At 33.9% G+C, this 27,991-nt stretch overlaps 1 protein-coding gene across 2 annotated transcripts; it reads left to right on the forward strand.

Annotated features, from left to right (window-relative positions):
* Positions 1-993: 993 nt before the first annotated feature.
* Positions 994-26,652, forward strand: LOC120277759 (calcium-transporting ATPase 3, endoplasmic reticulum-type). Of its 2 annotated transcripts, none has more exons than XM_039284604.1 (34): positions 994-1,119; positions 1,242-1,292; positions 1,390-1,423; positions 1,602-1,619; positions 2,482-2,618; positions 3,059-3,133; positions 4,267-4,312; positions 6,474-6,533; positions 6,609-6,689; positions 13,819-13,904; positions 14,546-14,647; positions 14,878-14,931; positions 15,049-15,150; positions 15,339-15,397; positions 16,086-16,230; positions 16,592-16,699; positions 17,413-17,565; positions 17,680-17,784; positions 18,739-18,935; positions 19,020-19,131; positions 19,585-19,683; positions 19,773-19,918; positions 20,362-20,419; positions 20,778-20,870; positions 21,315-21,365; positions 21,461-21,592; positions 21,990-22,091; positions 23,058-23,112; positions 24,086-24,171; positions 24,958-25,106; positions 25,207-25,312; positions 25,423-25,476; positions 25,951-25,999; positions 26,298-26,652. In XM_039284604.1, the coding sequence occupies exons 1-34, from the start codon at positions 1,087-1,089 to the stop codon at positions 26,363-26,365; spliced, it is 3,006 nt and encodes a 1,001-aa protein (XP_039140538.1). In that variant the 5' UTR covers positions 994-1,086; the 3' UTR covers positions 26,366-26,652. The 2 variants fall into 2 exon arrangements, with proteins under 2 accessions (XP_039140538.1, XP_039140541.1); XM_039284607.1 differs by having other exon boundaries at positions 2,548-2,618.
* Positions 26,653-27,991: the final 1,339 nt, after the last annotated feature.

Raw genomic sequence — 27,991 nt, forward strand, 5'->3', positions numbered from 1 at the left:
TATAATAAGTAAAGATTTCAACTATCACAATTTTTTTTTTTTTTCTTTTAATGAATCATCTTGATCTAAAAGATAAAAATGATGGCTGTATGCCCCCATACATAAAAGTGAGTATTTACTGAATTTTTTTTTTAAGATAAAATGGATAAATCATACTTCATTAAAAAACAGAAACAAAAGACAATAGTCTAATTAAGAGTAGATAGAACTTAAAGCAATAGTAAATACTTCCTGAACAATAGTAAATATTTTCTGACATGACCTTGTAAAATCATCTTTAGTTATATGACTTTTATAAAATACTTTTATTTTTTAAAATTTTTCAAAAGTGAATAACATCACAACTTAAATAAATATGGTGATTAAAAAAAATTATAAAATAAATAAAATAAGATGATAAAAGCGAGGACAACCACAAAGAGTGATTAGTCATCCTTACATGATTGATGAGAATAAAAAAAACATAAAAAAAAAATTAGAGCTTCTAGTGATGACATATGTGCAGAGCCATTCATTCATGTTCCTTTGATAGTTAGAGGATCCCACTCTATCACAAAAATATTTTATTACCACAAAAGAAATAAATAACAAGTCAAGGCTGTGTTTAATGGTAAATATCACTTTGTTGTTTTATTTTTCTTTTCACACTCAAGAATGGGAACTAAATTTAACCATTTAACTATGTCCAATAAAAAAAAAATATATATTTTTTTGTTGATTTTTATATTCTTTACAAGGAAATGAGAAGAAAATTTAATCTTAATAATGAACAAAACAAGTAATGCATTTAAATTACCATTAAAACTCATCCCATAAATAATAAAAAAAAATCTCAATAAATACTATTAGGATTTACAATAGATTTATAAATAAAAAAAATAATGTTAACATTAAAAGCATTAAAAAAAAAAGAAATTAATTAATTGTTTACTTTTTAATTCAACTAAATAAGCACATACACTTTTATTTATTTATTAATTTCTTTATTTAATCAATAAATTTCAGTGCGTGTTGCGAATTTGCGAGCATTGTTTTCGAATTTCTGTAAACCCTTGGACACAATCCGCAGTTCGCTTCCTCTTCTCCATGGACGACGCCTACGCCAGATCCGTCTCCGAGGTCAGTCCCTTTCTCTTTCTCTCTGTCTTAATCTCGACTTCCATATCGATCTCAGCATGTAGGTTCTGTATTTGATCGATTTGTATGGTTTTTTTTCACATCTGAATCGCTTGTTTGTGTAGGTTTTGGAGGCATTTGGTGTGGATCCGACCAGGGGGCTATCTGATTCTCAGGTACTGAGGACCTTCTCTCTTGATGCTAAATGTCAGAGTTAGCAATTTGCGTTCTCATTTCTTGTATTTGTATGTATGCTTGCTCTTGTGTCTCTAGGTTGCGGAGAATGCGAAGATATATGGACGTAATGGTATGTTTTTATGTATAAAATTCATATCTTGATTTGAGAATCATGGTTAAAATGATAAATTTTGCCTTTGGTTCGCATCTCAGTTAGTAATTCCCTTTTGATTTATTGAATCGCATGTCTGACATCGTTTTATCTTGTTCTTTTTCTTTTTTTCGTTTTGGTTTCTGTTGGTTTACAGTGCTGCCCCAAGAAGGAAGTAAGTAGCAAGTTCTTTTTTTAATTTTTTCCTGTTGCTTTTTGTATTTATTGAATTATGCACTGCTAGTGCCTTTCATTCTATGCTGTGTATCTTTTGCAAATAATGGTTTCTCTTCTTGTTGTGATGTACTGTTTATTCCATTTTTCTGTGAGGGAGCATTATGGCAATGCCAATCATTAACTTCATTAGAATTAGTTAGTTTTTCACTTTAAGGAAATATGTTTCAGTGGCCATTTTGCTTGTGATATATGAGTTGGAGTCCATGTAGCTAGCTTATTGCATTTACCTTCATTAGTATTAAGTTTTGACGACGATATCATTTTATTTACTAGAAGATAACTGTACCTGAAATTTTATATCGTAAGTACATTTTAATCTTTGATTCTTGAACTGATACATTGCTAGTCCAGGCCCTGCTGTGGATCTTTAAATTTTTCATGTAGCCAGGCAATGCCCTGAATTGAGTTATTTTGCCTAGCATATGATGGACCAAAATTTTTCCATAATGCATGTGTCCTGGTTTAGATATTTAAATCAAGGAAATATATGCCTGAGTTTAAGTTTATGGGTGTGAAAATTCTTGTGCTTACAAAGCCATTCTTTTGCTAGTAGAGGCTTGCAATTGCGGGCAAAATTGACAGCCACAAATTTGTTTTGGTATCTTATGAATCCCTACATGTACACCTCAACCTAATATGACCTAGCCTTGTTTTTGTGGACAATCACCAATATATTTTCTCACCAGACCATGATCCTTGTCTGTTTGTTTGACTAATGTTTTGATAAATGCCATCTGGTTCCATAAACTAGTTTTCTGTAGATGAGATTCAGAAACATTAATACTTAATGCTACATGCAGGCACTCCCTTATGGAAATTAATATTGAAGCAGTTCGATGATTTACTTGTTAAGATATTGATTGCAGCTGCCTTTGTTTCATTTCTTCTTGCTTTGATTGATGGAGAGACAGGTCTTACAGCATTTTTGGAACCTTCTGTAAGAAATCACTGTTGCTTTTCATTTTGCAGAAGGATATTTTTGATGGATTTTTGTTTTCAAATTTCAGAATTGAAATTATGTTTTGACTAGGACTTTAGCTGCATTATTTTGATTCAGAAAAGTAAATTATGAATTGATTAAATACTTTTCCTATTGGTTCTAATCATGATATTTAGAAAGATTAATAGTTTAAATGAAAGAATATAGAGATTGATTTAGTTAACCATATAATGAACTAGGCATATCACTACCACTGTAACTCTGTATTTTTACCCCTTCACAAAGAACTACTGCATCTTTTGTGTCAACTCATATTTGTTACATTGATATTGTATTTTAGTTGCTAATTCCTTGGAAATTGCAATTTTTAGAATTTGTCTGTGGGGCTACCTTTATTGAACCATCTTTCCTCATGTCTTCATTGTGAAATGTTACAGGTCATCCTTATGATTTTGGCAGCAAATGCAGCTGTAGGTGTGATAACAGAGACAAATGCTGAAAAGGCACTTGAGGCAAGTTTCCATATTTGACACAGTATAGTTTAATTTTATTATCTTCATTAAAGTTCACTGCAGCTTTTTGGACAAAGATCTGATCAATGTCATGGATTGCTTTTCTCATATGCTCCTTTAGTTGAGTCAATCTAGGCCTCTATGAATCTGATTGATTGCACTTAAGTTCTTCATTTCTTAAAACCAAGTATAAACTTGCAGCTTGGAAGATATGATGGGCCAATCCACTAAGGATTTCCCCTTCCCTTTGAACATTTTCTTGATGGGAACAATAGAATGTTTGAGCTTATTAGACCAATGAACTAAATTGGTATTGAGCACACAATTCATGCTTTCATGCTTCGTTCTATTTCAGGTTGTGGATTTTGTGATCATGAAATCTGTTCATTGCTTACAATATTGTTCATATATGGAGTTCAGGAATTTTTTAGTTTGGATCTCAGGTGCCGCATTATTGTATAATTTTGCTTGTTCTATTACTTGGCCAAGGTGTCTATTGATCTTTCACTAGCGTCATTTTTGGATCCCTCATCTCATTTTGATTCCTTTAGGTATTCGATTCAGAATCTCGGAATAAACTTTAACATCATATGAGTGAATGGTTATGATGGCATCTGACTTTGTCATAGGGCATGATATGATGATTTCACATCATTTGTTGTCAGAAAGGATATTACAAATGGTAGCTGCTATGTCATATTTGAGGATTGTATGCTGTTCCTTAAGACACCTAATGGATGAGCCTTTCTTTTATATAGTTGATGAGGTTAAGCTTCACACATTTGTTTGGACTGACTTAATGCCATCCTTTATGATTGCCTTTTCATCTATAAATGTATTTAAGTAGCCGAATAACTTGTCCATGGTCGTGTCTACATTTTTTTCATACTTCTGGTTATCTTGCTTAGTAGCTTAATCTCATGAACCATTGGCATATTCTTCCTAACATCTAAATCTACGTGAGTGCTTTATATGGAAACGTTTATTGTCCATAGATCTGCGGTGCTATTTTGGTAACAATGATCTCATGTTGATTATTTAGATATCAATTGATATCATTTTGCATTGGTAGCCTCTTGAGATTTTTGTAAAATATGATGAACTATCATGTTCTTTATGACATTACTGTGCAGGAATTAAGAGCATACCAGGCTGATGTTGCAACTGTGCTGCGAAACGGTGAGATGGGTTCCATAGTTCGCCCTTATCAATTTAATCTGATGTTGGCGTGATTATTTATATGAGCAGGACACCTGATCACTGTACTGCAAATTATTGTTGAGTCCTACTTAATGTACTGCATCCTATTATGACATATTATTTTGAGCTCAACTAAAGCCAGTTATTTTCTATCTTAAAATGCCATTTCTTTGTGCCACTGAATCCCTTAAAGAAAAAAAAAGGACTGCCTTTTTTTTCCTCATTAAACCCAAACTTTCGGCTTCCATGTGTTTCTCTTGAGTTCTTAAGTTATTCCTATATGGTTACTATAAGGGTTCTACCGCGCCGCACGGTGATCGTTGGGGCGATCGGGAAGGCCGTGACAGTTACCAGTTGTAAAACATATATCTTTTCTTCACTAGATATTAAAAGCAGTTAAGCATAAGCAACTTTTTTTCATCAATAAATCTCTACTATCTTGTGGGAGAAGTGCTATCTAATTTACTTCTTTGACTATACAATGATTGATGTTCATGGTGTTCGAGAAAAAGTTGAGATGCGGAGCTAGTGTTTCTTTAAATCAATTAGGTTTTATGCTTAGAATGCCAACTATAGAAGCAACTTGTATTTTAAGACAATTGATGGAGGAGGATAAGGTTATGTATAATGATTTGCGTAGGATCTTAATTGATCTAGGAAAGATATATGATAGGATACCTAGAGAAGTTCTTTGGTGGGTTCCAGAAAGGAAAAAGGTTACTACTAGGTATATAAGCCTTGTAAAAAAGATATGTATAATAGCTTTGTTAGTAGTATTAGAAAGGTAGAGGGAGAGTTTTAAGAGTTTTCCATTACTATAGGTCTACATCAATGTTTACATTAAGCCCTTACATGTTTGCTTTAGTAATGGATGAACTGATTATGCATATAAAGATTAGATCCCTTGGTGTATGCTTTTTGTCGATGATGCGGTCTTAGTTTATAAAAGTAAAGAAAGCGGCAACTTGAAGTTGGAGATGTAGAGGAACATCTTAAAGGCTAAAAGTTTTAAGTTAAGTAGGGTAAAAATGGAATATTTGAAATGTAATTTTGGTAATAAGGTAAATAGAAATGATGAAGGAGTTAGAATAGACTGAGATTGGTAGAAGTAGTAGTTTTCAGTATACAGGCTTTATAATCCAAGAGGGCGAGGAAGTTATACAATATGCCACAAATAGAATCAAGACAGGTTGGGTAAAATGGATGGGCTTTATAGAACGGTTGTTATTCTAACTATGTTGTGTGGGTTAGAATGTTAGGTGGTTAAGATACAACATACTCAAATGATGGGCATGACTGAGATGAGAAAGTTGAGATGGATGTGAGGTATTATTTACTAGGAAGGATTGATTAAGTAATGAATTTATTCAACATAAAATGGGAGTGGTACCTCTCACAGACAAGTTGAGAGAGAATGATTAAGATGGTATGCGCATTCTTAGATGACTCATTGACGCCTCCATAAAAAAGGCAAAAGCTCTCTAAGTGGAAGGTTGTTAAGAGGAAAAGATGGACCTAAAAAGTGTTTAGTAGAAACTTTTATATAATGATATGACAGAGTTTGGTTTATCTAGTCTTTTAGCCCTTGACTAATCAAAGCGGAAGGGAAGGATTCATGTAGCTGCCAAATAGTTCAGACTAATGGCTTGTTTTTCTTGTTGTTGATGACTATACAAAATGATGGAGTTAGATTAGGATTAAAAGTGGTTATCACATTTTTCCTTAATTTTTCTCTCTCAAGGAATTGCTATTATTATAAGGAGATGTGATTGCAGTGACTTGTATGAAATTCAATAACCTTTCATTCAATAGTGCATGCATGTCATAAATATGCCATGCCACCTGGAGATTCTGTAGACGTCACTTCTGAACAAAATTTAAATCAAAATCTGAAGTTACACTACAGTTTGGATGTAATATTTCATTTCTTTTCTGGAAGATGGTTATCTTGTTTGCCTTCTTTTGTTTCTGTCATGTTGATTCTTGGCCTTGGTAATACCTATAGATGGAAGAATATGCGATCATTGTCAATAGCCTGTTACAACACTATTTGATTATTCCTTACTCTATTGATGATTTTGGTCATACTAACTGCTTCCGTATGTGTACAACTTCTAATTTCCTGAATGAATGATTGTAGGTTGTTTCTCGATACTCCCTGCCACAGAGTTAGTTCCTGGTGATGTTGTTGAAGTTGGAGGTATGATATGGTTTTTGGTAAGTGTTCTATTATATCAAGTTCGGATTTGACCCTTTATTCCCTGTTATAAAATAGTTGGTTGCAAAGTTCCTGCTGACATGAGAATGATTGAAATTCTGAGTAACCAGCTGCGTGTTGATCAGGCGATTCTTACTGGTACCTTTCTCATTAATTTGATTTGAATATCTTATCTACTTTTTTTATCAGATACTGGTTCAGAAATTGTCATTCTTAAGGATCTGAAACTCTTACAACATTTGGCAAACATCATTCACTCATTTGTTCAGTGTGCCCTTATTCTTTTGTATTTGCATCCTGTGGAGCTAAATTTTGTTTTTTAAAGCTGCATACCCATGCTTATTATTAGGGGAATTCAAGTGCTGTTTTATGCTTGTCTTTATCAATTAACCATCTCATGAGATCTATACCTTGCGAAATGTGCAGGATTTCTGTTTTTGTTATGTGATGCTATCATTTGAAATGCAGTTTGACACTTTGTTGATAACCTTCATAAAGCTTTCAAATTTCTTAGTATTTATCTTTTAGATAGGCATTGTCAAGCAGCTTGCGTCCTTCATTCAATGTGGATGTCAAAAATTAAGATCAGGATTAAAAGTTTTAAGAAGAAAAAATTTCTGCATATTTTCCCTTTGACAACACACCTTATATATAGGGATAAAATACAACAAGCAACTCTACAAGTAAAGGAAAGAATAATCTACAAGTAAGAAAGAAAATAATCATCTTTCCAAAAATATGATCACAAAATTAGGAATAGCCTGAAATCTCTCTAATTAAATCTTCCAAAAATAGAAATCTTCTAACACTCCCCCTCAAGCTGGAGCATATATGTTTATCATGCCAGCCAATTAGACCATTAAATGAAGGCTTATGTTGATCCTTGGTAAGGACATCAGCTGTTTATTCTATAGTGGGCACATATGTCATACAAACTCTTCCCTTGTCAATTTTCTCCTTGATGAAAGTGGTGATCTATCTCCACATGTTTTGTTTTGTCATGGTGGATGGGGTTTTGAGCGATATTTATAGCAGCTTTGCTATCACAGTACAATTTCATAGGATAGTGATTGATCATCTTTAGCTCTATAAGTATCCTTTCCGACCATATACCTTCACATATTCCCTTAGCTAAAGCACGGAACTCAGCCTTAGCACTACTCCAAGCAATAACCGATTGCTTCGTGCTTCTTCAAGTCACTAGATTACCCTATACATACGAACAATAACCTGAAGTAAACCTTCTGAAGAACTTGCCCAATTTGCATCCGTATAAAGTTCCACCATCCTTGAATCATTCTTCTTGAAAAACAGTCTTTTGCCTAGTGTTCCTTTTAAATATCTCAAGACCCTATAAATTGCTTCAAGATGTTTCTCCTTTGGTGAGTGCATAAATTGACTAATCGTAGTCACGACAAATTCAATGTTGGGTCGTGTATGTGAAAAATAAATTAGCTTTCCCACCAGCCTTTGGTACTGTTCTCGGTCAACCTCTTTTCCTTCTTCAACACTTAGCTTCATGTTTGGTTCCATGGGTGTCTCACTAGGTTTACAACCTAACATCCTTGTATTTGTGAGTAAATCAAGGATATATTTCCTATGTGAGATGGAAACTTTAGCCTTACTTCTAGCCATTTCCATTCCAAGGAAATACCGTAAAGCACCAAGACCCTTTAGGTCAAATTCAGGTGCAAGATACTTCTTTAAAGCTTCTAGTTCCACTAGATCATCCCCGGTAGCAATAATATCATCTACATACACTATAAGAATGGCTATCTTGCCATCTTTAGAGTGTTTGTAGAATAGAGTATGGTCCGATTGAGCTTGTGTGAATCCTTTCCTCTTGACAACACATCTGAATTTATCAAGCCACTCTCTGGGAGACTGCTTCAATCCATAGAGAGACTTCTTTAATCTACAAACCAGATTCTTTCCATTTCCAAAACCAGGTGGTAAATCCATATAGACTTCTTCATGCAAGTCACCATTCAAAAATGCATTTTTAACATCTCATTGTTGTAGTGGCCAATTGACTTTGACAGTATTCAGCTTCGCCACCGGAGCGAATGTCTCTTGATAATCCACTCCATAGGTTTGGGTAAAACCTTTTGCAACAAGTCTAGCTTTGTACCTGCTTATACTTCCATCAGCATTGAACTTTATGGTGAAGACCCACTTGCAACCTACTGTTTTCTTTCTTTTTGGTAATTCAACCATCTCCCAAGTTCCATTTCTTTCCAAAGCATTCATTTCTTCTTGAACTGCCATTTTCTATTTCGAATCAACTAAAGCTTCTTCAATGTTATTTGGAACCTCCGTCTTGGTTAATCGAGTAGAAAAAACCTGGAAAGTTGGAGACAGTTTGTCGTAAGATACAAATCTAGCTATTGGATGTTGAGTACATGATCTTATTCCTTTTCTCAAGGCAATAGGAAGATCTAGACCATCATCAGTTGGTTGAATTGAATTATTAAGAAGTTGTCCTTCATCCATTTTAGCTTCAGACTCGTGTTCAGTACTGAGATTCAGGTCTAATTCATGGTCATGCAGAGTGCTGGCTTCACTATTTTTCTGATTCAGTTCCTTGCGTGAGTAAACAAGTAACTTAGGTGTCTTACAATTAGCTCCCTATGGCTCCAAATCTGATTTCTGCTCTTGTGGCAATGACTGCAGATCTGTGTCAATAATAGGTGAAGTAAACATGGAAGGTTGATATGAATCAAAAGAAGGTTCATCCCAAGACAATTTATTTTCCATTGATATCTCCTCCTGAAAATAAGTAGGCTGGAAATTAGGTTGTGACTCAATGAAAGAAACATCCATGGACACAAAAATATGCCGAAAAGTAGGGGAGTAACACTTATATCCATGTTGAGTTGGTGAATATCCTATGAAGACACATTTGATTGATTTTGGATCATGCTTAACACGATATTGTGGTTGAACATGGACAAAAGAAGTACAACCGATATTGTGGTTGAACATGGACAAAAGAAGTACAACCGAAGACCTTTAGAGGAATAGATGACGTGGATCGAAAGGTTGGGTATATCTGTAGAAAGACTGACATTGGAGTGACATAGTTGAGGATTTTTGAGGGCATGCGGTTTATGAGGTAAGCAGCTGTTAGTACAACTTCACCACACATATATTTAGGAACATTCATAGCAAACCTTAGGGCTCTAGCAACTTCAAGAAGATGGCGATTTCTCCGTTCAGCAACACCATTTTGTTGTGGTATGTTGGGACATGAACTTTGATGGTTTATACCATTGGTCTCAAGGTAATCGCCAAGAACTAAGTTGAAATATTCCTTGCCACTATCAGTTCGGAAGACTTTTGTAGAGGTATTGAATTGATTTTCTATCATCAAGTGGAAAATTTTGAAGGTTTTTCCAGCATCAGATTTGTCTTTTAAGGAGATAAACCCAACAGACTCTAGTGTGATCGTCAATAAACGTAATAAACCATCGCACTCCTGAAATATTTTTGACACAAGAAGGTCCCCGTATGTCACTATGAATTAGAGAAAAGGGTTTAGAATTTGTACATAGTAGGTTTGGGAAGTTAGAACGTGTGTGTTTGGCAAATTGACACGCTTCACAGACATATGAATTTGGATCTTTATTCATGAAAAGATGTGGTAACAAACGTTTAAGGTAATGGAAACTTGGATGTCCAAACCTGAGATGCCACATCATTATTACAGCAGATTTAGAGACAGAAAAAAGCTTTACTTCCAGCTGTAGAAGCTTGTTTATTCATGCATTCATATGGGTTGATTTCACTCATGGCCACAAATGTTTGCACTTTATGACGCTGTGGCTACAAAACTTTTTTTTATAACACAAAAGCCATTAAAATTTGCTCCGGTTGCACTTGTGGCCACAGTGGCATGTTTTAAGACTGTTTCCGGTGCCACATCAACGCCATGTCAGCGTCACATTAGCAAATTCGCCGGAAACAACCTTAAAACAGGCCATTATGGCCACATGTGCAATCGGAGCAAAGTTAAATGGCTTTTGTGTTATAAAAAAAGTTGTGACCACAGTGTTACAAAGTGCAAAAATTTGTGACCATGAATGAAATGAACCCCATTCATCATCTTCAAAATAATAGAGTTCGCCTACCTCCCTAGCATTGCCAATCATCTTCCTCGATCCCAGTTCCTGAATTTTACAACATGTTGGAGAAAAATAAGCAGTGCAATTCAATTCATGGGTCAACTTGCTTATAGAAATCAGATTGCAAGTTAGGTTTGGAACGTGCAAAACAGAATGAATTGTGATAGAATTTGAAAGACTAATTGACCCCTTTCTAGCAACAAAATAATAGCTACCATCAACCATCTTAACTTTGAAATTTCCATGACATGGAGTGTAGGAAAGGAAGATGGATCGATTACCTGTCATATGATCTGATTCTCCTGAGTTGAACATCCAAGGAATCGAATGAAAAACAATACCTTTCTGAGTGAAGTTACTAATTGCTCCACCAGAATTGCTTCCTACAACATTTGAATTACTCCCCTTTGGTTGGTTTAAGGGATTTTGGAGTTGCTCGATCAAGGACTTATTTAGAAATACTCCATCATTCTCTCAATTCTCCTCTATCTTCCTTTCTACAGAAGCTTTGAAAACCTTTGCTCAGTTTGTTTCTCTGGTTCTCTTTGGCTTCCAATTAGTTGGTTTACCATGAATATCCCAACAAGTATCACGGGTGTGACCATTTCTATTGCAGTGATTACACCATGGTCGTCCTCCCTTTCTTTGATCTTCATTAGATTGATATGGAGCACTTCTAACAGCAAGGGATGAAGTCTCAATGGGTCAATCACCACTCACGGTTATAGGAGTAACATTTTTCTTTTCACCAAGCATGACTTGTTTTTTGCTAGCTTTTCTACGGACTTCTGCAAAAGCTTCATCAATAGGTGGTAAAGGTCTGCGACCAAGGATCCTACCTTTCACTTCATCATGGTCTCGGTTCAGACCTGTTAGGAACTTGTGTAAGCGTTCTTTCTTCAAGTGTCTTCTAAATTTCACACTTTCGTCGAGTTCTCCCCAGTCGGCTTCGTAGTGTAGATCCAATTCTTGCCAAAGAATCTGCAATTCATTGTAGTACTCTATTACCTCCATAGCTTCTTGACTTAACTCCTTTAGTTTATTCTTGATCTCAAAAACTTGAGATGCATTCTCTAAATCAAAATAATTTCTATTGACAGAATCCTAAATTGCTTTTGCAGTGTGTATAAACAGGTACGTGCGACTTATTTGCATTTCCATTGAATTGATTAGCCACGCCTAGTGTAGTTAGAATCGTACGATTCATATCGTTTTTCATCCGTAACAGTTCGAATCTTATAAAAGAATCGAAATTGATCTAGAATCGTGAATGAATCGTTTGAATCGATCTCGAATCGGTCGAATCGATATAAATTGAGAAGATCAACGATTCCTAGTTAATACAAGTTTTGAATTTAAAAAAAGAAAAAGAAAAAGAAAACCAGTCCTTGTAGGAAAGGAAGAGCCCGGCGATACAAATACCAAAATTTTTAAAAAGAAAATCAAAGCAAAAGGAAGAATAAAAAAAGTAAGAAACAAAGGAGGAAGGAGAAATTTTGTTGTTTTATTCCAACATCCTCAACAAAGGTATTTTACACCATCTCTTCATCTTTCTTAACGTTCTTTTCTTTTTCTTTTAAATTCTTTATTATAATGTATGCGATCAACTATTATAAAAGTTTTTAAAATTAGTGATTATTTAAATTAATCTTTAAATTAGTTATCCAAAAACAAATTCAAAGATTAATTAAAAGATAATGATTTTTTTTAAACATTTTTAATATCAAATTGATATGTTATCTTCAAAACCTTGTTATGGAAAGAAATCTTTTTAATTTAAAAACTAATTTTTAACATAATTTAATTTTTTTGTGATTATTCTATTAATTTTTAAATCTGAACTATTTTTGAAATAACTAATGTTTTTTTTAAATATATATAGATTTGCTTAATACTTGAAAATGTCTTCTAAGCTTAAAACACGATCTCAAACTAAGAAAATGCCTTCCAAACTAGTTTATGTTTAATGCATGACTTAGAGTTTTTATTTTATTTTTTTATCTTTTTATATAATCTTGTTATATATATATATATATGATTTTGAAATGTTGAACTGAATCTTACGATTCAATTCACGATTCTCGATTCACAAATTTAGAATTTCGATTCACGATTCGAATCTCGATTTGACTACCTTGGCCACGCCATGATGATTGAGTTGGTGAGCTCCCAATTTGCATATGATGAATCATTGACTTCTGGCCACTGCACCTCTCCATTGAGATAACCAATCTTTTCTCGTCCACGAATCACCAAGAGAACTGTGCGAGGCATTGCAGAAAATTTTTACCATCTAGTTTGTGGCTAGTAATTTGCAACGATGACAAAGAACCTTCCCCAAATGATTGCGACACCATCGATGGTTGATGAAGACATCTCATTTGCAGGTGTTTCCTTCATAGAACTCATGATTTTAATTGCAGACACGTATAGTTCAAAGACTGCAGCAAATTGGTATGCACTCGTTGAATGAACGGTGGACGGACACAAACAGTGGACACTGTTTTGGAAAGTAGGGTTGGCTTTGGTACCATAAAATTTTTAATAAGAAAAAATTTCTGCATATTTTCCCTTTGACAATACACCCTATATATATAGGGATAAAATACCACAAGCAAAACTATGATCACAAAATCAGGAATAGCCTGAAATTTCTCTAATTAAATCTTCCAAAAATATAAATTTTCCAACAAGAATGGGTCTTTTGCTGTGGTTTCTCTAGTCGTAGGTTGTAACTAGATGCACATGTACTTACACACAAATTTTTTTTTAGCATGATGTGCTTATTTTAAGATAGTGAAATCTTTCAATGGGACAAATCAATAATAGATCAGCATCAAAGCATGTGGTGGCCCATCTTTGGATGACTGGTCATCTTTCATGCACACATGTTTTTGTCTAAGATTATGTTGATGATAGTTGATATTTCCATAATGATTTACGTATTTATGGTTTTAGCCTGTTTGAAATGATTACCAGCAAGGTTATTGAGATTCCTAGCCCAAATTCATGGTTCTCTCAGCTTAAGATGAACATATGATTTCATATACTAGAACGCCCTATATCATTTCATTTTGATTACATTTATATATTCTGTCTATTTAGTTTTTACTTTTTTTACTTCCATAGCTTTTTTCAATTAGGTGAGAGCTGCTCTGTAGCAAAGGATCTTGAATCAACTGCAGCAACTAATGCCGTATATCAAGATAAAACAAATGTTCTCTTCTCAGTAAGTTAGAGCATCAGACTTTTTTTTAGCTCAATTTCTTTATTGCGATTATTTGCCTTATCTTTATTGTTTAATGCAATATTCCAGAAGCCCCTCTGCCTTTTTTATTCTTTTAGTTAGGAAACAGGATACTGTACAACTGGTATGAGAGATCAACTTGTATCTTTTAGACGATGAAAAAGTGTAACTTGTTAAATGTTTTAAATGGAGAAAGAAAGGTAGATCTGATCTTTGATTATATTAACTTAATAATGTGCACTATAGGTTTTCGTCAGAATTGTAATAAAGTGTTCTAAGTTCCTTCTAAATATATTCAAGCTGTAACTACGATGTGTAAGTGAATTCTTAAATCAAATAATGTTTCCCTCTATTTTTACTAGCCGTCTAATAGCATATGCCCTTTATGTTGCCCTATTTTTGTATAATAAGGGGATTAGCTTCTGCATTATTCTCCAACACGGCTTTCTTTTTCTAGAAGTAGACAATTAGTTAACATGATATGAATTATTGTGGCACACTAACTATTCTCAGGCTATGCCATGGATTAAGCAACAAGGATATTGTTGTGAAACTAAAATTTGATCATCTCGCTGACTGGCTTTAGGATAATATGATGGTAAAAAATCACTTATAACTTCCAGGGTACTGTTGTGGTGTCTGGTAGAGCAAGGGCTGTTGTTGTTGGAGTTGGATCTAACACTGCAATGGGCAACATACGTGAAGCGATGCTAAGAACAGAAGATGTAAGTTTTGTCTATTATTTATTTGCTTTGAATGATTTACCTTTGATTATCAGAGTTGAATCACTTACTCTTCAATTCTGCATGATTTACTCTTTTGCTTTTTTTTCCTTCTTAGTTTTTGAGAATCTCTTGTCCTTTGATAGCCCTGAAATATACCAACACACACACACACACACAAAAAGCTGTTGATGTTCATAAACATCTTGAGATGGATATTGTTATATTTGCAGGAAGCAACACCCTTGAAAAAGAAACTTGATGAATTCGGGACATTTTTAGCGAAGGTCAGCTGAAATTTCTTCCTATAAACTTGTCTTTGTGTGTGTTATAATTCTTGTGCATACTCCTAAATAGTTGTTTATGGTGATGAATATTGCACTTATGTGTGCTATATTGCTTAGGTCATTGCAGGGATCTGTGTCCTAGTGTGGGTTGTAAATATTGGCCATTTTCATGATCCCGCACATGGTGGTTTCCTAAGAGGGGCTATCCATTATTTTAAGGTATATGTATATAGATTAACTGGAAATTTTTGCACTTTTTGATTAGCTAAATGTTTTATATTAATTTTGCTGATATTTTCCTATGTTTATTACTAGTTATGATTTAATTTTCTTAAAATTAGGTTGAGTTTATGAGTGCAATCATATTCTTTCTTTAGCTAATATACCATAATGTATCTTCCATTTAGATTGCTGTTGCTCTTGCCGTTGCTGCCATTCCTGAAGGGCTTCCTGCTGTTGTTACAACGTAAGTTATTATTGCTTCTAGCTTATTTTAGTGAATATTTACTTGCTACAAATGAGTTTTGCATTATTTGCAGTATGATAAACCTACAGTGTATCTTTGGCTGAGATTACTGGGGATAAAGGGTTTGGGGTTAAGAGAATTTTTTTTTGAAAATTGTCATTGAAATTGGAGGGAGAACTTTATGTGCAAATTTCAACTTAATTACTACTAATCAAAATTAACTATTTCAAGGTTTAAGTTTATTTTTCTAATTACTGACATTTTTATGCTATAGATATATATTAAATTACTGAATATATTTATTTAAATAATTAAAACTTGTATCAAATGGTTGGTGGGATAATCTTCATCCAACTTGGGGTGGTTGGCTGGAGGTTGTGGAATAACGCTTAACTCAACCAAACTCGACTTATAGTGTCATCAACTTGTCTTTTGTCTTGAAACAGGATTTTTTTACTTCTCTCATGAGATACATATGTTTGTCGTGAAGCATACCTCAATTTCTTTTTACTTCTTGGAACAACCAGCTGATTTTGTTTTAAAAGAATACTAAAATGTACAATTGATTCATTCTGAGCTCTTGATGTGATAGAATAGTGATGATTATGATTCTGATGTCTAATCATGATTTTTAAGCTTTATAGACTTTCTGGGTTGTTTTGAAGTCACGATTTTGTTGTGCAAATAGGTGCTTGGCTTTGGGAACCAAAAGAATGGCACGGCTGAATGCTATTGTTAGGTCATTACCTTCGGTGGAAACCTTGGGCTGCACCACAGTTATTTGTAGTGATAAAACTGGTACTCTGACAACTAATATGATGTCAGTATCAAAGGTGAGTTACTTAAAACTTTGCATCTTAATCTGTTTTGTGTGATGCATTGGCCTGTCGGTAGATATCTTAAGAAATTCTACCATCAGTCCTTGGGATTTATTTTCTTTGTTATTACTGTATAGTCTTGGTTTTCAACATCAATATGCTTATTTTATTGGTGTGGAATTTTTTTGTATGACCAACCATTTTTATGAAAATTAGATTAGAGATCCTGAAGATAATTGCTGATTCTTGTTTGTTTTCAGTTTCCATACATAATTACCTCTTGGTTTCTTAAAATATAGAATGAAATTATTTGCCTTGGGGACTGTAGTCTGCATCACAACTTGTCCATGATTGTATTGCACTATTCCCTCTGCAGATCTGTGTGGTTCGATCCGTTCACCGCGGCCCTATCACTACTGACTTTACTGTTACAGGGACAACATTTGCTCCAGAGGGTCTTATTTTTGATATGACAGGAATGCAGGTGAAGAATTGTCCTTTTATGGTTGCTATATGATACTTCTATAATTACTTTTCACGTAATATAGAAACAGTCAAATCATTTCAAAAGAATGTTTTTTAGGCCTTTTCCACGCTGCCTCAGTTGATCTTGTTGTAGTTTGCCTCGCCTTGTTTTTAGTTGAATGCCTAGTCAATTTAAGGAGCATGATACTCTTGTTAATAAGGCATCTTGCTTGGAATTGTATTAATTTAATTCCATTGAATTTCTGAATTAGCCTTAAGCCTTATCTTCTGGGTTGAAACGAAATTATGGATTTTAATAGCAATAGTGAAACACAAAAAGGCCTGACTTCTGTTGTTCTGCTTTCCAATTTGAATTATATGCGGCAGTCTCTTGCTGTTTTTGATATGAATATTTCAGGTTTAGAATAGAGTGAATAAAGAGGAGGAATTCAATGAAGAATTAGAATCCGTCAATGATATTGCAGGTTTTTTCTTAGTGAGTTATAACTCTCATGTGTTAAGTCAGTAATAACTATTCTTATGATTTGAGGGGTTTATTCCCTTTTGGTTGTATAGCTCCTCAAGAAAAGCTACTGGAGTGGGGTCTGTCATCACTAATGATCATATTAGTTCATTTTTTCTGTGTAATGCTTGTAATAATTTCCATAGCATCTCAAAGAGTTCCATCTTATAGCATGGTTGGAGTTGCTGATTATTTTCTTTATTTTGCAGCTTGAATTTCCTGCCCAGTTTCCATGCCTTCTTCACATAGCAATGTGTTCATCTCTCTGTAATGAGTCTACACTACAATACAATCCTGATAAGAGAAACTATGAAAAAATTGGTGAGTCAACTGAAGTTGCCCTGCGCGTACTTGTGGAAAAGGTCAGTTAATATTTAGCTGCACAGTGCTTCTAATCCAGCATGCGTTTTTAATTTTTTGAGAACTTGACTCATCTACATCCTATGGCAACTTATCGTTGTAGTAGTATTTATCAGGTTGGTCTTCCTGGCTTTGATTCTATGCCTTCAGCTCTGAATATGTTGACTAAGCATGAGCGTGCATCATACTGTAACCGTTACTGGGAGCACCAGTTTAAAAAGGTTTGTTTTGCGATCTATACTCTGATAATTATTTCATGTACACCAGATATTTTTTATCTGTCGCATTTTGATGTGATCATCCTTCAATTGTCTAACTAATGACTATGCACGATTCTAGCAATGGGAGGGCTTCCTCTTACTTTCCTGGTATGTATGTATAATCAGGGGGCAAATCCAGGTTAACATCTTATCAGTGGTCAAATGCAATGTATAGCATTGAAATCATCATGAAAAACTTAAGCTTTATAAAAGAAAATAATCATATGAAAAAAAAAAAGATTTAAGAGTAAATCTTTGCTAGCATAGGTTCTTTAAGTGCTGAGAGAAAAATAATGATGATGAAGGAGAAAATGGTCGAGGATCATCCAAAAGTATGCTCTGTAATAAAATCTAGGGATTAAATTGTATTGTAATGTTACTGGAAATGGTCAACTAGCTGCAAGATATGTGACTTGGATACTCACCCTCACAAATGAGCAAGCTGTTTTTTGTTTTTTGGAATGATAAAACAGCCTTCTTTGATAGGTTAGTGTTGATCAATTTTTTTCTTGAATCACAAGAGTCAAATTTTGGGTACCAAATAATGAGAAACTTCTTAGCTGCATGATCTGCAGTGGTACAGTACACTTACAGCCTCCTGAACAAGCATTAAAAGGAGAAACTTATCATGCTAATCATGGATTTTCCTAGCATCATGGTCAGAAAAGCATTACTAAATGACACTGGTAAACAATCCAGAATAGGATTGCTTTATTAACATAATGAAATCTCTATAAAACGCAGTTGTTTAAAGCTGTCCGATGTAGTTCAACTCATGCTTGTTTCTTCCGATGATTTCATTTGTATGCACACACTGCTCTTACCGTTCATGTGTTTATGTCACTCTTTGCTTGTTTTATTTTGATCATTTGTATTTCTTCCCTTTCTTTCTAAATGACAATTTTTCTTCCTTAGATCTCTCTTTTGGAGTTTTCTCGTGACCGCAAAATGATGAGTGTCCTTTGTATTAGAAAGCAACAAGAAATTATGTTTTCAAAAGGTGCCCCAGAGAGCATTATTTCCAGATGCACACATATATTATGCAATGATGATGGCTCCTCTGTTCCACTAACTGCAGAAATTCGTAATGAGTTGGAAGCAAGATTCCAAAGGTTGGTAACCTTTTCTTTTCTTTTCCTTTTTTTATTTCAGTCAGCATTTTTTTCAAAATGCTACTTACGTTATTGAATGGCCAGTTTTGCAGGGAAAGACACTCTAAGGTGTTTGGCTTTGGCATTAAAGCGAATGCCCACAGGACAACAGACTCTTACCTATGAAGATGAGTCAAATCTCACTTTCATAGGGTTGGTATGTTAGTTTATCCCCCTTGTCTTTATCCTGCATCTTTACATTGATGACAATTTTGATATTCGTTCATGGTTTAGTGTTTTGTTTTACTTGTTTGCATTTCTTTGTGTTTTACATGGTGATACCTGGTCTCTCATAATCTTGTCTCCGGTACTCAGCATCTGGCTTATTTTTAACTTTGTTGAATTCTATTATGGTGGCTAAGAGTCTTTTGTCTTTAGCTTTGTCTGGTCCTTGAGTCAAAATTTTCACTGAGGTCTAATTCTGAATTATCATTTGGGATTTTCTTGTTCACTCCTGCTGTGACAGCAACACTGTTTTGCTTCTTGTTCTCCATTCACGAATTACTCTATCTTTTGGAAATGAAATGTCACTGTGTGCTAATTATGATTAATTTTCTTAGGGTGTTTTCTTGATGACAGAAACTAATCTTACCATATTGTCTGTATTAAGGTTGGCATGCTTGATCCACCAAGGGAGGAAGTTAGAAATGCGATGTTATCATGCATGTCTGCTGGAATACGTGTTATTGTGGTCACTGGTGATAATAAAGTAAGCTGGCATCGTCTCCTTTCTTTGATGAATCTTCTATTTCATATTCTTTTGGATATATCATCATTCATATTTCACTCTTATGTTAGTCAACTGCAGAATCTATCTGTTGTCAAATTGGTGCATTTGATCATATAGATGATTTTACCGGGTATTCTTATACGGCTTCTGAGTTTGAAGAACTTCCACCTCTGCAACGAACAACAGCATTGCAGCGGATGGTACTGTTTACCAGGTATCTATATCTCATATAGAATTGGTTCTCACCATATGTGACGAATTGCTGTCCTTACCCTTCACCTATATATTCCATTGAAACTTAGGTACTTGATTCTCAAGATCCCTTCGCAAAGATCATGGGAAAGAAATTTCCATATTTAGCTAAGATGCTGCCTTCAGTAGTCAACTCGATCTTGATAACAAAAATTTCTGCCCAGATGCTTTTATCCTTGTTTCATATATTGATCAATTGACTTCATATCAGAATTTCTATCGACAATTAACATGTGATGCTTTTGAAGGAATATAAAATTTTAAGGAAATCTTGAAGTTATCTCTTATTTCACTGAAGTATGATTTAGATAATTTGATAGTATGTGCATGCTTTTCTATTTTTAACAGATTACTTTTTATTTGGTTCACTCTTGTGAAAGACTAATGTGAATTTATGGCATTTAGGGTTGAGCCATCTCATAAAAAGATGCTGGTTGAAGCACTGCAAAATCAAAATGAAGTGGTAAGCTGCATATTGTGATTTGATGTGGTTAACTGCTTATATGCACTTAAGTTAATGTATTAGAATAAGTGGAACAAATAACACCATGATAATTTATGTGATGCAGTGGTGATAGGCACATCTGGTTATTATTAAGGTTTTAACCATAGGATAGGCTAATTTGAATTTGAAACTCATAAGCCCTTATGCTATTCTTATGCTTGTGTACTTTATATCCACATGCTTAAGCACTTGAGAAATAATATGTTTCTCAATGCTTGATAAAAAAGTTTATGTTGCAAAGTTGGGGCCTTCTTAGACACTTATCTAGTTATTTTTCTTGAAGTGATTTATCTGAAGCACTATATTTAATGGATAGGTTGCAATGACTGGTGATGGTGTCAATGATGCGCCTGCTTTGAAAAAAGCTGATATAGGAATTGCAATGGGTTCAGGGACTGCAGTCGCAAAGGTATTCTCACCATTTTCATAGCATCTATCTTGGAAATTACACTACTTTGTGTAAAAGATGTGGCTTACTGTGTTCTTATTAGAATTAGTTTGCAAGTTGACAGCAGAAGAGAGAGAGAGAGAGAGAGAGAGAGAAAAAGCCTGCTCACATGCTCCCATGAAACTTGTCCCTGAAAATAAGCCCTGTTCACACCCTCATAGTAACTTCTAAATCACAATTAAATGATAGAAGTTTCATTTCTCTACGAGATTTGTACTTAAATGTAAAATCAGTGAAAACCCATATTCTTTGCTGGTTTTTCTGTGATGTTTACACACACACACACACATATATATATATATATTATCTCTGTGTGTGTGTGTGCGTGCGGGTGTTTTGGAGGTCAGCCTGAAGCAGCTCATTGATATCCATTCCAAAAGTTCTCTCATTATGTTTCTTTTTCAGAGTGCTTCTGATATGGTATTGGCTGATGATAATTTTGCTTCAATTGTAGCGGTAAGTTTGTTTGCCTTTTGTGGAATAATGAGTAACCTGTTAAGTGTTGGTGTTTTATCTGACTTACTCTTCTTTATCAATATGATTCTTAACAGGCTGTTGCTGAGGGAAGGGCTATATACAATAATACCAAACAATTTATCAGATACATGATCTCCTCAAATATTGGAGAGGTTGTCTGTATCTTTGTGGCAGCAGTGCTGGGCATGCCTGAAACTCTTGTCCCTGTAAGCTGCCTTTTAGTTGTACCACATATTTTGTTTGTTAACACCAGCTGTTTTTGGTATGACTAATGACTATACTTATCTTACTTTCTAATTTCCTTTTCTTTTTTCCTTGCAAAAACAAGCTATATTATTTGTGTGCTTCTCATCTGCCCAGAGTATTATGTCTATAGAACTTCTTTTGCTTCTAAAAAAATCCAAACAGTATAATCTAGAAACCTTACCTCTAAACAGTCTTAAATATTATGCTATTTCAAAGAGCATTTTGAATCTATTTGCTTGTATTAAAGGCTTTCTTTCATGTATTACCACTGCAAATGCATCTGGACTTGCACTGCTAAAAGATTTTGCTGGTTTAAGCTCTTAGTGAAAATTTGTATTGCACTGATTCCTTTTGCAGGTTCAACTACTTTGGGTAAATTTAGTCACTGATGGTTTGCCTGCCACAGCAATTGGTTTCAACAAGCAAGATTCTGATGTTATGATGGCCAAGCCTCGTAAGGTATGACAGCCATTCAAGCACATTTACTGTGTATACAATGCTAATTAAGTAGCGTTGCTACAAATTTGCTGAGTGTTGCTAAGAATGAATGTTTGATTGTAGCTAATTGAGTACATAAGACCAATATAAATGAATGATCAACTTATTTATTTATTCCTTCTCAATTGTAATTGTAGCAATGGAGATTAGTGCATATTTTAACTTAAATATGGAAAATAATTCTATGTGCGTTTGCGCATTGGTGAAGCTTGGACAGTAAAAGTGCCCTGCCTTAAATTGGTATCTTGAGACCTTAATTTTTGTGGAGCCAGTATTTTTGAAAGTATTATATTTATCTTTTTCTTTACTTCTGAGATGTGTATTCTTTGTAGTATAATGTAGGCCTGTTTTTTTATTAAATATACTTGTGATCACATTTCGTGGAGAACTGGCATAGCATGCAACACTGAAAACTAAGGTCATTTGTCTTTCATGATAGATACCCAGATGTAGACCAAGCTTGAATCCCTGGTTCAACAGCTACCTGAAATAGTGATAGATTTATATTTTTCTCATTTATTTTAGAATAAAAATTCTATGCTAGGTCTTGCCCAGCTCCAAAAGCAGGCACATAGCATTTGGTTCAATATTGCTTTGAGAATTACAGTTTTATGGTTACATGGTTACCCTTATGTGGAACAACTATGGTAAATAGCCGAAGCCATTTCGACAAAGTATTGCTACTCAAATTAAAATTCTTTTCACCTACATCAACCTAACAATTCAAGGTATGATTTTATGGTTGATTCCTTTGTTATTGTGCCAAACAATCTAAAGAAACCCAGTTCACACCCTTGATATTATTGGAATCTACATTTATGTTTTTCTTTGTGTTGTATTTGGATGATGATACGTTTTTAAAGTTTTGTCAATGTTCATTTTACTCTGAAAATTTACTTCTCTTTGCCCACCCATGATATAATGCAGGTAAGTGAAGCTGTAGTAAGCGGATGGCTGTTTTTCAGATATTTGGTAATTGGCGGTATGTTTCATGTGACCCTAGTTTTCCATGTTTATTTATTTATTTTTTAAATTCTATTAAGAATTCTAATATTTATGAAGGAGAACTTCAAGCAAAAGTTTTAAGTCATACAATTTGACAACATTTTTCTTTATCCTTTGTTTTTTTTTTAATTAATTTTCTGAACAATAAACTGCATGGTGATCTTTGCACTTTCCTGTTAACTTTTTATACGTTCCATGTCAGGGTACTTATTTTTTCCCCAAACATTCAGCATATAGTTTCTGCCAAAATTTTAGGGATCTCCAATAAAGAGTGATGATGCTTATGTTTTGTATTTGCTATTACTAAACAGACTTCTTTATTCTAAAGCATCTTTGATAGAAGTGCCTTCTCTTCTCCCGTCCTGTTGTTTATATATTTATAATCTTATGTTTTTCTTTCTTCTTCTTCTTCTTCTTTTTTCTTTTTTCCTTTTTTTATTTTTATTTTTTGAAAAGTTAATATGGTCAATAAAGGTCAAGAAGTCAAGAAGCATTGGAAGATTTTTGGGTGTAGATCTCTTTACATCTTTGTAGTTTGGGGTTATAGTGTCAATTCTAGGTCTCATGTTTCAATGTTTTCAATTAATCCTATTTTTGTTTGTAGCGTTTTCTTTGTATTTGACCATTTATCTGCTGATGTGAGATGTCAATGATGATGTGGATGGGACGCCAACCTTTCACAGTATTATTGTTATGATGTGCTAATCATGTAACATCAGCAATAAATTGGAGCACACCCATCTCATTGACATTCCACATCACAATTGAGCGTGGAAACTTGTTCATGTGATTCATTTAATTGCTATGGGCTAAATTGACAAAATTAGATTGTGGATAAAATATTTACTAGTTAATATCTTACTCTGAATATCTATTGTAACCTTTCTCCTTCTCTTGATTATGTTAGTTATTGATAATCTGGATAATGTAACTTTGCTTCACTGGTGCAGTGTACGTCGGTCTTGCTACAATTGCGGGCTTTGTTTGGTGGTTCATTTATTATGATGGTGGTCCAAAATTACCATATTCTGAATTGGTACGATGAGCCATTTCTTTTCCTTAACTAAATACCATTGGATTGTAAGACTAGAGTAAAAAATTTAAAAGGATTAGTTGGTGATATTCCTATAAATATGATTTTCTAAAATTTTCCCTTTAGAATCTTAATAATATAACTGAGATGACATGCCTAACATAAATATACATAGTTCACACTTTCAATCTGTTTCTTCTTTGTTTTAATGAATTGCATGGATAAGGAATGGGAATCCAATTATGGTAAACTCAAAGAAGATAGTTTTATACTAAAGGGACTCTTCAAATCTGCATTTATGAGCATTCAAATATTGCAGTGTGCATTGAACTCAAACCGGCATTTGGCACTCTTGCTCTATCATTTGGATTTTGACACATTTTTACATCCATTAGTTTCAATATAAGTCTGTCCATTTTAGGCAGTTTCTATTGTCAACTGGCTGTAGATAATATTTGTTTTGTTGGTAATCAGGGGTTTACACAAATTTCATTGTCTTTTATCCCTTTGTAAGCATTTATAAACCAACTATATGTGGACATCTTCATGAGTTTAGCTAACTGCTTTTACTGAGCATTTTATTATTAGTCTTGCATTTACGCTTCCTGCAACCTTTTAAATTCTGGAATATATTTCTTTCAAAATCTTGCTCTTTATTTAAATGAGCTTCTAGTTCCGGAATTCTATTTAATTAAATTGAAGCTTGTTTGTTTTTATGCTTTGCTTCTCCTTTTGCATTTTCCTGTTTTGTTTTGGCCAACTCATTAATTTTCTTTATAATTGTCATAGGTAAATTTTGATTCGTGCTCGACAAGAATGACGACTTACCCATGCACCATCTTTAATGATAGAGGACCTTCTACTGTGTCAATGACTGTGCTTGTTGTTGTTGAGATGTTCAATGCCTTAAACAACCTTAGTGAAAATCAATCCCTCTTGTAAGTTAATTATTGTATAATTTGTTGACCGTCTTTCAGCAAATCTATCTTATAGATGGCACAGTCAAATGACTCTTCTGTGATTTTTTTGTGTTGTTAGTGTAATTCCTCCCTGGAGTAATCTATGGCTTGTTGGATCAATCATTCTGACAATGTTTCTTCATGTGCTTATTTTGTACGTGAAACCACTGTCTGTGCTTTTCTCTGTAAGTCTTTTCTTTTCTATTGAACTTGTCTTTTTTATAGCAGTCAAATCGAAATATTTACATCAAAATGTGGATAAAAAGAGACCTTGTAGTGACTCAATTTTATGCAGGTGACTCCACTATCATGGGCTGAATGGATGGTTGTGCTGTATCTGTCCTTTCCTGTTAGTGCTTCTATCTTTCCTTACTCTATTTAGCTAAGATTTTGGTATTGATAGAATTGTTGCTCCTGTTGCATTGGTTGGCAGATGTGCCACTTCATACTCTTTTGTCATGCAGCACCACCGCACTCACATGCTGTGCTGTTATTCCGCTTTCAAAATATTTAGTTTTTCTAGATTTTATCTGAAAATCTGACTGCTTAGTGAGTGCTTTTTAGGGCTTTTCTTCGTAGTGTAAATGCAGATTGTTTTCACCTACATAAACATTGAGCTTCATGGACATTGCTGTCTTGTTTCGAAGGCTGAAAACAAAGAACTTAATAAGTATCATCTGCTTCGTATTAGGGTGTCATGCTTCTCCTCAACTAAAATTTTATAATCTTACACCACTATTCAGATTCTTTTTGATTGGAATGATGAAGTATGAGTTTTCAGATTTTAATAATTTATTGTTGAGCAAATTTCTCCTCCTTGCAGGTTATTATAATTGATGAGGTGCTGAAGTTCTTCTCAAGAAACCCTAGAGGTAAAATTTCTCTTCCAAGTTCTTTAACAATAAATGTCTGAAGACTAGACTCTCATGAAGATATTTGCTGTTTGAGAAAGAAGGATTTCTCTAGATTTATGTGCTATCATTAAATTTCCCTCTCAATCTGAAACAACTTTAATTTCAGATAGCCAGATTTTTGTGCAATCTCTTCTGCCTTATAAAACTCGAAAAAAAAATAAAAAATAAGACCCTCCCGACAGTACAGAAGTCACGACATTACAAAATACATGACACATTGTGATCTCTTTTACAAGCGTTTATGTCGGCTGTGCAGGTAGAAGGTTCCATTTTAGATTCAGACGAGCTGATTTGCTTCCGAAGAAGGAAGCTCATGACAAATGAATTCGATATACATATACAAGCAAATTTTGACCGACAACATATACAAGAAGCAATTATTGATAGAAAGCTTAAAGTGTATTGAAAGCGCAGCAGGACAAGATCAGATGTATAAGCTAATTCATGATTCTGAAAAGCAGCCAAAGAATCTAACCTTATTTGAGGACTCCATTAATTTGTCAAACAGTTGTGTTTTTTTTTATACAATGATCATCAGTTTGTAACATTCTGTTGTGATAGTTTTTATCATTTGCTTGTTTACTCTTAATATCAGGATTTTTTTAAATGAATGGTTCCATTTCAGGGCAATGTTAATGTTCTTGTTCATTTTGTGGTAACAAGGAATTTTTGTTTGATATGATACTTAAATCTTTCATCATTTTGTTTCTCTTTTTTCTTTTTTCTAATTATTTTGTAGTTTTTTTCCCTAACTAGATTTGGGAATCAAAACAAATTATACATACATGAGTTTCTTGGAGGTTTTGCAAAGAAAGCAGTAATATTTTATCTCAACAGAAAGCCTGATCATATTAATGTAGAAAATATACTACCTAAAAAAGAACATAAAATATCTCACATTATGTATATATAAATATAAAGTACATCTTAAAAACAAAAATCTAATTTTCATTTGGAAGAAGAAATAATCTAAAGAAGAAGATCAAGGCTTGTCCATGTCATTGGATATCTTTTGTCTCCAACTACACAATCAAACATCAATCTGAAGATGTTCTTCACAAGCAGCAAATGGTAATACAGGACCAATAATTTTCCTTCTTGAACCTGATTCAGCAGCAGCAGCAGCAGCTTCTTTGAGTTTCCTCTTCCTAATAATCACTTGTGTGATCACTACTTGTTGGAGAACTCACCTTCTCCAAATTATCATCATTATCATTATCATTATCCCCAATTTCTGGCTTGATATCAGAGTCCAAAAACAGAGTTTCTTCCTCTTTTGACTGCCATATGATTGAATCAGAGATAATCAGATAATTGTCAAAGAGATAAATAAGAAAACAAAATAAAAAATAATCAGAGATAATCAGATAATTGGCTTGAATAGAATAATCGTATATTTGATTCAAAGATCCATATTTTATTGACAATTATTATAAAAGTTGATCACATATTTCTATTGTGGTTATCTACACTCCCTGAAATAAAGAGAGCAAAGTTAGAGAATTCCATTTGAGAGTTTCATCTTCACCATTTGTCATAATTTATAGTTTTTGGGCTCCCACTCAGATTAAGCCAATGAGAGTGATTTTGATGAGGAGACATTCACCCAGGGTACATGCTAGCTGTTTCATAATCAATTTTCACCCAGAATTTCTTTATTTTTAGGATGCTCTTTTTTTTTAGGATACTTATTATTATTATTATTTTTTGGGTGAAACACCCCTCGTAGTCTTTCTATGTTATATTTCTCTCTTTTTTTTTTTAATGGATAGTGGTTTATTCACTTAAAAGAAAAAAAAAAATCTTTAATACTAAAAGAGGTGTGTATATATTACATCAAAGCATCAGTTGTATCACATATAAACCACGAGCTAGATATTGATGAACATCAAGTATAAAGAACACATTATATGAAATGCAAAACACCACATCAAATTACAAAGGAACATC

Source organism: Dioscorea cayenensis, chromosome 2 (assembly GCF_009730915.1).
Source record: "Dioscorea cayenensis subsp. rotundata cultivar TDr96_F1 chromosome 2, TDr96_F1_v2_PseudoChromosome.rev07_lg8_w22 25.fasta, whole genome shotgun sequence".
NCBI classification, from domain to species: domain Eukaryota; kingdom Viridiplantae; phylum Streptophyta; class Magnoliopsida; order Dioscoreales; family Dioscoreaceae; genus Dioscorea; species Dioscorea cayenensis.